At 42.7% G+C, this 13,441-nt stretch overlaps 1 protein-coding gene and 1 non-coding gene across 3 annotated transcripts in view; one reads left to right on the top strand and one right to left on the bottom strand.

Annotated features, from left to right (window-relative positions):
* Nucleotides 1-9,962, bottom strand: part of fanci (FA complementation group I) — a 99,304-nt gene extending 89,342 nt beyond the window's left edge. Inside the window, exons 1-4 of one of the 2 annotated variants that reach the window (XM_033050313.1) lie at nt 9,858-9,962; nt 8,218-8,343; nt 7,668-7,740; nt 5,257-5,387 (exon numbers count right to left, since the gene is read on the bottom strand). In XM_033050313.1, the coding sequence (XP_032906204.1) occupies nt 5,257-5,387; nt 7,668-7,740; nt 8,218-8,301 (288 nt within the window). In that variant the 5' untranslated portion in view covers nt 8,302-8,343; nt 9,858-9,962. Of the gene's footprint in view, nt 1-5,256; nt 5,388-7,667; nt 7,741-8,217; nt 8,344-9,776 lie in introns of both variants that reach the window. The other variant, XM_033050314.1, reaches the window with a different exon arrangement.
* An 804-nt stretch (nt 9,963-10,766) lies between these two features.
* Nucleotides 10,767-10,839, top strand: trnar-acg. Its single transcript has one exon. It is a non-coding gene; the product is annotated as a tRNA-Arg (tRNA).
* The last annotated feature ends 2,602 nt before the right edge of the window (nt 10,840-13,441 follow it).

Below are 13,441 nucleotides of genomic sequence, written 5' to 3'. Positions count from 1 at the left end.
CTCAGATTCGTATCAATGTTGGGCGAGTCCAGAACCAGGGGCCACAGTCTTAGAATGAAGGGGAGGCCATTTAAAACTGAGGTGAGAAAAAACGTTTTCACCCAGAGAGTTGTGAATTTGTGGAATTCCCTGCCACAGAGGGCAGTGCAGGCCAAATCACTGGATGGATTTAAGAGAGTTAGATAGAGCTCTAGGGGATGGTGGTATCAAGGGATGTAGGGAGAAGGCAGGCAAGGGTTATTGATTGGGGACAATCAGCCATGATCACAATGAATGGCGGTGCTGGCTCAAAAGGGCCGAATGGCCTCCTCCTGCACCTATTTTCTGTTTCTATGTATCTTGCCCCTCTCACCTTAAACCTATGCCCCTGTGATTCTCCTACCCTGCTGGTTTTGTTAATGATTTATTTTAATCAAACCTTTAGCTGCAAGATTGCACAAGATACCAAAAGAACAAACCCTCTGATGAATCATAATCCCACCAACGTTCTCACTGCTTTGTCTTCTTTCACCGGAAGTACCTGTAATGATCTTGTGAACGACTTTATTCTGTGAATTCAAATGACTTTCACAATAAACTACCCAATACCAGTTTTTCTAGCGTTTATCCGTCGGGCCAGTGCTGCAACTTAACTCTTGTAGTGAAACTTTACACCAGCTGCTTTCTTCTTAACACTTTTCATTTGTCCTGACTCAGTTTATATGCTTCAAATCTCCCCCAGCTCACTTTAGCTTTACATTTGGCTTTAAACTTGTTACTAAATTGGTAAAGATGTTCTATATTTTCTTAAAATGTTGCACACTGTTTGCCATGTCTGCGTCCTCTTCAAAGTACTTGGGAGAGCTTAACTCTGCTTAAAAAGCCACGTAGAATTGTACGACTCCATGATTAAAACTGTTGGCACAAGACTACACGAGATCGCCCATAGTACCTCCAGTCTGTTTAGAAGGTAGAAGGCATTAATGTTGCAAGATGATTTCACACATATTTATGACTATGATTTATAACATATGATGAGCATTTGAAGACACTGGGCCTGTACTTGCTGGAATTGAGATAGATGAGGGGGAACCTCAATGAAACTTACCAAATAGTGAACAGCCTGGATAGAGTGGTTATGGAGTTGATGTTTCCACTGGTCGGAGATTCTGTGACCAGAGGCCATAGCCTCAGAATAAAAGGATGTTCCTTTAGAAAGGTGATAATGAGGAATTTCTTTAGTCAGAGGGTGGAACTCACTGTCACAGACGGCTGTGGAGGCCGTCAATTGATATTTTTAAGGCGCGGATTGGCACATTCCTGATTAGTAAGGGTGTCAGGGGTTACGGGGAGAATGCAGGAGAATGGGGCTGAGAGGAAAGATAGATCAGCCATGATTGAATGGCAGAGTAAACTTGATGGACTAAATGGCCTAATTCTGCTCCTAAATCTTATGAACTTAGAACTAACTACAAGAATTACCAAACCACACAAGTAGGTGTATGCTACTTTTTTTTAATCTGCATTCACTATGCAGATTTCTAACAGCGGATCCAGAAAGAGGTAGCATACAAGATTTGAGAGTCAAAGGTTTAATTTACCAATAAAATATGGACTTTAATTCCTAATCAGTAATTATTGCACATATGTCCTTTTCCTGTATCATTCCTGATAACTTTTAGTACATTTTCTTTGAGTTAGGGAGGGTAAAATGGGTGCTGTGGCTCCATTAAGTCTGGAGGGGTGGACCAATTAACTTCAACGACTAATCTTTTGGCAAGGAAGCATTGCATGGCAAGGAATCCTCAGATTGTTATGGGAATGCTCGTGGGGCAGGAGGTAAATGTGTCATTCACAAGCTCTGAGATCATATCACTATCTCTATCTCAAAAATTGATCTTTAGATTTTGGTTTATTATTGTCACGTGAACCAAGATACGGTGAAAATCATTGTTTTATATGCGGTCCAATCAGATCAGATAATACGCTACATAAAAATAATAAAACTCAAATAAAACATGTAGAGCAAAGGGGAAGGTGCACAATATAGTCTCAGCATTGTAGCGCAACTGTTCCATAGGCAAAGTCAATTGTCTGCAATGGGGTAGAGGTGAATAGAGCATTACCCTAGCTTATGGAAGAAGTATTCAGCAGCCTGATAAGAGGGGAAGAACCTGTTCCTGGTGGTGCGCACTTTCAAGCTTCTGTACATTTGCCCAGTAGGTTGCAGATAGGAGGAGGAATGACCGGGGTGGGACAAGTCTTTGATTATGATGGCTGCTTTCCGAGGCATGTGAAATGTACAGTCAATGGTGGGGAGTCAGGTCTGTGCAATGAATTACAACTACGATTTCTTACTATAATTTTGAAAATGGTCATTACGGGATACAGGCAAGAGCCAGAAGTTTACGCGAATCCCTTGAAATAATTCAAAACCCATTCAAACAGGCTTCTGGATAGGAAAGGTTTTGGGAAAAATAAATCAAATATAGGCAAATGGGACTAATTTAGATGGGCATCTTGGAGAACATAGATCAGTTTGGCCATAAGGCCTGTTACTGAGATGTACAAATCTGACTATTTATATCCATTTTGCTTACTAAAGTGCCAATTAACTTCAGCTTTTCATTTGCATTCTCCACCTCTTTAAATCTTTCACCAGCGAAGCAAGTTATTTTGTCCATTTATTTCATACGCTTAAAACAAAATCTGCTCCATGATTTATCTCCTATCAGAAAGAAAATAAATCCTTCTTCATTAACCTTTTGTTGGTGCAAAGTACTCATTGTGTGAAAGTAGAATGAGCTTCATGTGCTATATGACAGTGTAAATGTTTACATCCTACCTCCAGAAGTAGAATTTCTACTCATGATATAATTACATCACAAGTTCATAAATTCATAACACATAGGAGCGGAAATAGGCCATTCGGCCCATCGACCGCCATTCACTCATGGGTGATCTATCTTTCCCTCAACTCAATTTTCCTGCTTTCTTCCCGTAACCTTTGTCACCCAAACTAATTAAGAGCGTGTCAATTTCCTCTTAAAAAATATCCAAATACTTGGCCTCCACAGCCATCTGTGGCAATGAATTCCACAGATTCACCACCACCAGGCTAAAGAAGTTCCTCTTCACCTCCATTCTAAAGGTACGTCCTTTTATTCTGAAGCTGTGCCCTCTGGTCCTGGACTCTCCCACTCATGGAAACATCCTCTCCACGTCCACTCAATCCAGGCCTGTTATTCAAAAAGTTTAAATGAGATCCCCCCCACCCCCTCATCCTAAACACCAACGAGTACAGGCTCAGAGCAGTCAAACAGTCGTCATACGTTGTTGACCCAATCATCACCAGAATCATTCTCGTAAGCCTTCTCTGGACCTTTGTAAACTCTAGCCCATCCCTCCTCAGATATGGGGCCCAAAATTGTTCACAATACCCCAAATGTGGTCTGACCAGTGCCTTATTGATGTAAACATTACAGTGCCCTCCATAATGTTTGGGACAAAGACCCATCATGTGTTTATTTGTCTCTATACTCCACAATTTGAGATTTGTAATAGAAAAAAAAATCACGTGGTTAAAATATACATTGTCAGATTTTAATAAAGGCCATTTTTATACATTTTGGTTTCACCGTGTAGAAATTACAGCAGTGTTTATATATATAGTCTCCCCCATTTCAGGGCGCCATAATGTTTGGGACATAGCAATATCATGTAAATGAAAGTAGTCATGTTTAGTATTTTGTTGCATATCCTTTGCATGCAATGACTGCTTGAAGTCTGCGATTCATGGACATCACCAGTTGCTGGGTGTCTTCTCTGGTGATGCTCTGCCAGGCCTATATTGCAGCCATCTTTAGCTTATGCTTGTTCCCCTTCAATTTTCTCTTCAGCATTCAAAAGGCATGCTCAATTGGGTTCAGATCAGGTGATTGACTTGGCCACTGACAAATTTAAAACCCCCTTTGTTGCTTTAGCAGTATGTTTGGGATCATTGCCTTGCTGCAGAATGAACCACTGGCCAAAGAGTTTTGAGGAAATTGTTTGAACTTGAGCAGATAGGATGTGTCTATACACTTCAGAATTCATTATGCTACTACCATCAGCAGTTGTATCATCAATGAAGATAAGTGAGTCAGTACCTTCAGCAGCCAAACATGCCCAGGCCATAACACCCCCACCATTGTGTTTCACAGATGAGGTGGTATGCTTTGGATCTTGGGCAGTTCCTTCTCTCCTCCATACTTTGCTCTTGCCATCACTCTGATATAAGTTAATCTTCGTCTCATCTGTCCACAAGACCTTTTTCCACAACTGTGGTTGCTCTTTTAAGTACTTCTTGGCAAATTGTAACCCGGCCATACTATTTTTGCGGCTAACCAAAAGATCTTGCAGTAGCCTCTGTATTTCTGTTCCTGAAGTCTTCTGAGGACAGTGGTCATTGACAAATCCATACCTGATTCCTAAAGAGTGTTTCTGATCTGTCAGACAGGTGTTTGGGGATTTTTGTTTATTATAGAGAGAATTCTTCTGTCATCAGCTGTGGAAGTCTTCATTGGCCTGCCAGTCCCTTTGCGATTAGTAGGCTCACCAGTGCTCTCTTTCTTCTTGATGATGTTCCAAGCAGTTGATTTTGGTAAACCGAAGGTTTGGCTGATGTCTCTAATGGTTTTAATCTTGTTTCTCAGTCTCATAATGGCTTCTTTGACTTTCATTGACACAACTTTGGTCCTCATGTTGATATAAACGTTTCCAAAGGTGATGGAAAGACTGGAGGAAAGAATAGGTGCTGAGATATACCTTGCATTACGGAGGCAATTAAACACACCTGAGCAATTACATACACCTGTGAAGCCATGTGTCCTAAACATTATGGTGCCCAGAAATGGGGGGACTATGTATAAACACAGCTGTAATTTCTACAAGGTGAAACCAAAATGTATAAAAATACCCTTGAATAAAATCTGACAATGTGCAGTTTAACCACGTGTCATTTTTTTCTATTACAAATCTCTAATTGTGGAGTACAGAGGCAAATAAATAAATGATGGGTCTTTGTCCCAAACATTATGGAGGGCACTGTGCATCCCTACATTTACATCAGGATACCAAACACTACCACATTGCTGAGCCCATGGGTCTGTTTTCATGCTTAAAAGCTTTGCATTTTTTATGGGCCGTGGGAGCAGGGTTTGGTGAATAATTACTGCTGAATACATTTCAAATATGAACATTTCTTAGCTGTAAACTATTGTGCTTTTCATAACTTACCTCAAGCATCAGCAAACCAATCATGTCTGTTGCTATATCTGATTGAAGGTCTCCTGATTCAACCAGCTGCATGCAGTGTTTATAAACAAAAAGCCTGCAAGCAGCTCCTTCATGTTTAGAACAAGGGGAACCTATCAAAGAAAAACAAAAGGTCATAGTTTAGTTTATTATTGTCACATGTATCGGGGTACAGTGAAAAGCTTTTGTTTGCGTGCTATCCAGTCAAGCATCCACATATAAAGGATAAGGGGTACAGCAATTAGTGCAATATATAACATTGAAGTCTGATAAAATCCAATTAACGATGGTTCAAAGATCACCAAAGAGGTAAATGGGAGGTCAGGACCGCACTTGTTCTGAGGATTGTTCAGTTGCCAGATAACAGCAGGGAAAAAATTGTTCCTGAATCTGGAGGTAACCGTTTTCAAACTTCTGTACATCTTGCCTGAAGGTAGATGGGAGAATGGGAAGTGACCAGGATGAGACCGGTGGTTGCCTTGTTGAGGCAGCGTGGTGTAGATGGCATCAATAGTTATTCAGCATTATGACATTTTAATTAATTAATTAAGATCTAAGAATCAAACGGTCGGAATGAATGAGACCATGATTCAAATTTAGTTTTCTTTATTACATGGAACCATAGAATACAGTGTTACAGCACTGGAAGTCATTGCTATGAGAGGCTAGTTATGGAACGCATTAAATCCAGTTTATCAAGCAGCTTTGACCCGCTGAAGTTCACCCGCCGCCAAAATAGGTCCACGGATAATGCTTTCTCCCTGGCCCTACATTCATCTCTGGAACACCTGATAAGAGAGACATCTTCATCAGACTTCTATTCATAGACTACAGCTCTGCCTTTAACACCATTAATCCTATACAAGATCATCACCAAATTCAGGGGACTTGGTGTCAGTACTCATCTCTGCAACTGGATCCTCAACTTCCTGACCAACAGACCACATCAGTGACGATAGGGGACAAATCATCATCAACAATAAGAAGTTGCAGAGAATTGTGGACATAGCCCAGACCATCACACAAACCAATCTCCCTTCCATTTACTCCATTCACACCTCACACTGCCTTGGCAGTGTCAACCAACATAATGAAGAAAGAGTCGCACCATGGCCACTCCCTCTTCTCCCCTCCCACAGCGGGCAAAAGGAAGAGGCGTGTGGAAATTCAGGGACAGGTTCAACCCAGCTGTTATCAGGCAACGAACTAAACCATCCTACCAACAACTAGAGAGCAGTTCTGAACTATTATCTACCTTATCGGAGAACCTCAGACTATCTTTGATCGGACTTTACTGGTTTTATCTAGCATTAAATGTCATTCACATTATTCCTTTTTATCATGTAATTGAAGCAGAGAACATTCCAACATTTAAGAAACAGTTAGACAGGTACATGGATAGGACTGGTTTGGTGGGATTTGGACCAAACGCAGGCAGGTGGGACTAGTGTAGCTGGGACATGTTGGCAAGTTGGGCTGAGGGGCCTGTTCCCACACTGTATCACACGGCCTCGTTGGCGGTGAAGCCTCGCTGCGGCGGCGATGCCTCACGGGTCGACGGTCATGGGGGAACCGCCATAAAGGGGAAGGGGAAGGGGAAGAACAATGGAGGACCCGGCGTGGGGGGACTGTCGTGAGCGGGGAGGTGGTGGGAGAACAATGGACAATAGAGGTGGGGGGTAAAGGACAATGGGGAGCCGGCATGGGGGAACTGCTGGGGGGAAGGAGGTGGGTGACAAAAGGGGAGGCCGGCGTGCTTTGTAACTTTGTCAGCGCCGTAGGTGGCTGCTATTTGTATAAATTGTGTATGCAAGCAAAGCATCTTACTGTGCCTAATCACATGTGACAATAAAGTATTCCTATTCCTAAAAGTCTATGTATCTGTACACTCAACAGCTCTGGACAGTCCGCTCACTGGTTAGCATGCAAAAAAAGCTTTACACTATCTCAGTGCATGTGAGAATAAATTAAATTAACATACCTTGCTAACTAGCTTGATTTTATTGCATTTGTTCCGATTTTTAAGTAAAAAGAGTATGAAAAATCGGAACAGCACGATTTTGAAATGAGGGGAAAAAACAGTGCTAAGCAAAGAGACATTTCAGGTAACATTGTTTGTAAAGATTATTTTAGCTGTATGAAGTAATTTATTTCATGAAATAACCTCACCCAAACTGGTCCTTATGGGGACAATGATCTATACAGTAATGACAAAACTTTGGGACCAGTTATACAGGTTTACTATCCAAGATAGGCCTAGCTTGACTGAATCTGTCATTTTCAAACTATATTAATGCATTTATATGGCTGAAAACAAGCATCAACATTTTATTAGCCATATGCAGTAAACAGATTTATGTCAATCAATCTATCACAGACTAGGAAGAACCAACCTTTAAAAATAGCTCTGACAAGCATTCCAATTTCCTTCCCTTTCAAAGCATGTGTTGTTATCAAAGCGCCAATCTGAAACAAACGCAGAAATGAAATTTTGATTAAATATCTACAGGTTAAGGATTATATTATTGGAGCTCATTCTATATGCCATATCATTCGTAAATTCATAAAACCAGTCATAAGAAGTGTGCCGACAAAAATCGTCAGCTATTCATGTTCTCCAGAGATGCTGCCTGAACTGCTGACTTACTCCAGCATTTTGTGACAATTTTGTAAACCTTGTTTCTATATTCATAAAATAATTCTCATTACAATCTCCCTTCAAATAGTTATACCAAAGCACGTAAGTATGTGTTGGAATGAAGTGATAGCAAAGTATTTAATCTATAATTAGTGGTTTTGGAGGAGAAAATAAAGCACAATATTTGTATCGATGAAATGTTTATTTAATTGCAGAATTTACAAGACTTGACAGAAAAACATTAATCTTAATATTAAAATATTTTTATCACATTACTGATTTGAGAAAGTGTGACAACTCATTACCTCATTCTCTTTCATCTGTTGCAGGCATTGCTGCAATCCCTCTGTATCTTCACCTGCAGCCAAATACAGAATCTTCTGATCCATCCCTTCTCACTTACAAGCGATACTGAAATTATTGAATGTTACCTTTACAAAAAAAAAAGTATTTTGTGAACATGTTGTTTTACAGAATGTCCCAAATATCACCAAAATATCTCAGCTGCATTCACTTCCAGTAACCCACAACACAAAACATCCTTTTAGAAACTTAGAAAAATAGGTGCAGGAGTAGGCCATTCAGTTCATCGAGCCAGCACCGCCATTCATGGCTGATCATCTAAAATTGCACAATACTCCAGGTGCGGCCTCACCAGGGCCTTGTACAACTGCAGTAGGACCTCCTTGCTCCTAAACTCAAATCCTCTCGCAATGAAGGCCAACATGCCATTAGCTTTCTTCACTGCCTGCTGTGCCTGCATGCTTATTTGCGAATGACAAGATGAAATACTAGATCGAAGATAGACACAAAAAGCTGGAGTAACTCAGCAGGTCAGGCAGCATCTCTGGAGAAAAGGAATAGGTGAAGTTTTGGGTCGAGACCCTTTTTCACTCGCCAATTGGTCAGAGTACAAATCAAGAATTTGGACCACAAGAGGGACACTAGTACAGAATTCAGGAGTAGTTTGTAAGGAACTGCAGATGCTGGTTTACACCAAAGATAAGACACGAAAAACTGGAGTGACTCAGCAGGTCAGGCAACATCTCTGGAGAAAAGGTATAGGTGACGTTTCCGGTTGAGACCTATCTTCAGGCAGTCAGGGAGGAGGAAACTTGCCAACATAGAAAATAGGTGCAGGAGTAGGCCATTCGGCCCTTCGAGCCTGCACCGCCATTCGATATGATCATGGCTGATCATCCAACTCAGTATCCCGTACCTGCCTTCTCTCCATACCCCCTGATCCCTTTAGCCACAAGGGTCACGTCTAACTCCCTCTTAAATATAGCCAATTAACTGGCCTCAACTACCTTCTGTGGCAGAGAATTCCAGAGATTCACCACTCTCTGTGTGAAAAATGTTTTCCTCATCTCGGTCCTAAAAGATTTCCCCCTTATCCTTAAACTGTGACCCCTTGTTCTGGTGGTGTGTTCATGTGAAGTCTACACTATGAGGGTTGCTGTCTTATATTTACAATAGATCAAATTTTGCTCTGCTCGCTCTCTTTATTTATTTGAAGGAAGGCACACTTCAATGAGGTGTTAACATCATATAACATTACACATTGACAAGATAGTGCAGGTCATCTACATCTTTAGCATTAAGAGTAATATAAAAAACCATGTTAGTAATATGATGTTATTATTAATATAATTACTAACATGATGTTAGTAATTGGGGGATTTCGCAGGAATTCAAAGTATATAACTCAAAATAGTTCAAATTATAATTTCTGAAGAAGGGTCTCGACCCGAAACATCAAGTATTCCTTCTCTCCAGAGATGCTGCCTGACCCACTGAGTTACTCCAGCATTTTGTGTCTATTATAACGTAATCTGCATCTATTTCTATGAATACTACTTACATCAATAAATTAGTTTGAATGATTCAAACACCCGTGAGGAAGAACAGATTTTTGAATTCTGATGTGACTAGAAGCATTAACCTGCTCGGTGCTGTATTTCATGTGTGGTTTCAATGTCATTCAGTGCCTCAGCGCTGCTGGTGTCGCCTTCACCGCCGCCATCGCCTTCCCGCGCAAACCCCCCGCCGCCCCATTGGCCAGCGCCCAACGCCCCCGCCGCCCCATTGGTCAGCGCCCAACATTGCTTTCTCCCCATTGGTCAGAGCACAACGACTCCTCGCTTCCCATTGGCCCCCGCTCCACGGCCCCCGCATTCCCATTAGTCGCCGTCCCACGGTACTCTCTCTCCCCATTGGCTGCCGCCCCCAATCTTCCTATTCGCCGCAACCTCCTGCCGTCCCATTGGCCGCCGCCCACGTCCACCTGCTTTCTCATTGGCCAGCGCCTCACAGGAAATCACAATGAGCAACTGCTGCCCGCACGCCGCACGTTCATTGGTCCAGCGCCACCCGCGGCCGGCGGCCGCTGATTAGCTCCCGGCCAGCCCCGCCCCCAACCCCTCGCTGGGTGTAGCTGTCAGTCACCCCCGTGCCCAGTGACGGGCTGTCCGGGCCATGTAGCCCCACTGCAAGTAGTGAATGCGTGTCATTCAATAAAACTGCAACACAACCCCAACTAACAGATTTATACCTCAATGGCACTCTGCAATGAATTTAAAATTCCCTGGCATGATTTTAAAATGCATGCCAGGAAAAAAAAATAGGATTTAAACGTTACTTCAATGGTACTTCATTGTTACTTACAGTACAGACACAAGTTCACAATCAGCGCAATGTCCGGGCTATAATGAATGAATGAATGAATGTGATTCCAGGTCCCTCGGCTCTCCTGTTGTGCTGGCTGAACAGAGAAATGGACCACATCGAAAGGAGGTGCAACACAGGGGTTTGGGAGATATTCCAATCACAAAAAGTCAGGGCACATTTCATCGGGCCAGTGGCGCAATGGATAACGCGTCTGACTACGGATCAGAAGATTCCAGGTTCGACTCCTGGCTGGCTCGAAGCTTTTGTTACAATCAGTTTTTTTCCTCACTCAATGTACTTTTCCATTTTCTACCGCTGTTCTATTTCCGTTATGTTTTACAAGCTCTTTTACATTTATGTAATTGGTTGTAATTTCTGTTAGGTGACATAATTTAATATTTGTGGACTAGGATCCAATAAACTAGCATCTCATAAAGTCACAAGGTCATAAGTGAGAGGAGTGGAATTAGGCCATTAGGCCCATCAAGTCTACTCCACCGAATCACTCAAAATAAAACGTTTTTTAGAGAGACAGCGTGTAAACAGGCCCATCTGTCCTCTGAGTCCATGCCGACCAGTGATCATCTCATATATTAGCAGTATCCTACACACTAAGAACAATTTACAATTTTACTGAAACCTTTTAACCAAAAATACATTTGGAATGTGGGAGGAAACCGGAGGAAACCGGAGCACCGGAGCACCGGGAGAAAACCCACGCGGTCACATGGGAAAACGTACAAATTCCACAAGGACAGCACCATTAGTCAGGACCAAACCTGGGTCTTTGGCGCTGTAAGGCAGTGACTCTATCGCTGCGCCACCGTGCCATCCCCAAATTGACATGTATATTGACAATGGAACAATGAAATTCTTACTTGCAGCAGCTTAACTTTTAGATGCAAGTCAAGTCAAGAGAGTTTATTGTCATGTGTCCCAGATAGGACAATGAAATTATTGCTTGCTACAACACAACACAATATAGAAAGCATAAATACAGAACAGTTCAGTGTGTTTATATAGCATAGACCATATATATACACATAAATAAACAGATAAAGTGCAATAGGGTGTTATAGTTCAGAGTTTGTTTGATGGCGAGTTTAATAGCCTGATGGCTGTGGGGAAGAAGCCATCAGGCTTCTTGAGGAGGGGTGAGGAGAGGGGGAGGGGGTTCACTTGCACCTCCTCCAACCTCATATTCTGTATCCGCTGTTCCAGGTGTGGACTCCTGTATATCGGTGAGACCAAACGCAGGCTTTCGGATCGTTTCGCTGAACACCTCCGCTCAGTCCGCCTATACTTACCCGAGTCTGAAGAAGGGTTTCGGCCCGAAATGTTTCCTATTTCCTTCGCTCCATAGATGCTGCTGCACCCGCTGAGTTTCTCCAGCACTTTTGTCTACCTGCTAAACACTTTAACTCCCCCACCCTTTCCCACACTGTCCTTTCTCGTCCTGGGCCTCCTCCATAGTCAGAGTGAAGCCCAGCGCAAATTGGAGGAACAGCATCTCATATTTCGCTTGGGCAGCTTACACCCCAGCGGTATGAACATTGACAACTTCAAGTAACCCTTGCTCTCCCTTTCTCTCCATCTCTCCCCCTTCCCAGTTCTCCGACCAGTCTCACTGTCCCACTGATTACATTGTATTTCTGTTTGACTGTTGGCACCGTCTCCCAGCTATTCTACATTTTCCTTGATCTGCATCTTTTTTGATCTCTTACCCTTCCTTATCTCTCCGTCCCCCTCTCCCCTGACGCTCAGTCTCAACCCGTCACCCATTCCTTCTATCCAGAGACGCTGCCTGTCTCGCTGAGTTACTCCAGCACTTTGTGTCTACCTTCAGTGCAAAACCAATGTCCATCGTGCAACCAGAGACACAATTCAAAGATGATCATAGTTACAGAGATTCGTGTTTGTGCAGTGATCAACACCCTTACAATAGAATAGAATAGAATACTGTATTGTCACATGTGACGAGCCACAGTGAAATTCTTTGCCCATAAAGGGCACTTACAAAGTTATAGATCCCACCCCCCCCCCGTGCCAGATCCCCTTTATTCTTCCCTCGCTCCCCCACGCTGGGTCCCCATTGTCCATTGTTCTTCCCCCTCCCTCACGGCATTCCCCCCACTCTGGGTCCCCCCATTGTTCCTTCCCCCGGCAGCGGCGTCCTCACTTCCACGTGGTCCGTCCTCATCCGTCGGTCGGCACCAGCATCGGCTGCCACACCGACCTCTCCATTAACGCTGCCGAATCCTCTCCGGCCCCTGAAAGATTAATTAAAAGCATTTTCCATTGGGTTCACAATTCCAGCTTCTAAGCTATATAACCATATAACCATATAACAATTACAGATTGGAAACAGGCCATCTCGGCCCTTCTAGTCCGTGCCAAACACTTACTCTCACCTAGTCCCATCTACCTGCACTCAGATCATAACCCTCCATTCCTTTCTCATCCATATACCTATCCAAATTATTTTTAAATGATAAAATCTAACCTGCCTCCACCACATCCACTGGAAGCTCATTCCACACAGCTACCACTCTGAGTAAAGAAGATCCCCCTCATGTTACCCCTAAACTTTTGTCCCTTAATTCTAAAATCATGTCCTTTTGTTCGAATCTTCCCTACTCTCAATGGAAAAAGCTTATCCACGTCAACTCTGTCTATCCCTCTCATAATTTTAAAGACCTCTATCAAGTCCCCCCCTTAGCCTTCTGTGCTCCAAAGAATAAAGACCTATCTTGTTCAACCTTTCTGTGTAACTTAGGTGCTGAAACCCAGGCAACATTCTAGTAAATCTCCTCTGTACTCTCTCTATTTTTTTGACTGGTTTGATTTTTTACTTTTGAT

This window comes from Amblyraja radiata, chromosome 34 (assembly GCF_010909765.2).
Source record: "Amblyraja radiata isolate CabotCenter1 chromosome 34, sAmbRad1.1.pri, whole genome shotgun sequence".
Classification (NCBI taxonomy): Eukaryota; Metazoa; Chordata; class Chondrichthyes; order Rajiformes; family Rajidae; genus Amblyraja; species Amblyraja radiata.
The sequence above is the reverse complement of the archived record's forward strand: the minus strand, read 5'-3'. Positions and strand labels throughout refer to the sequence as shown.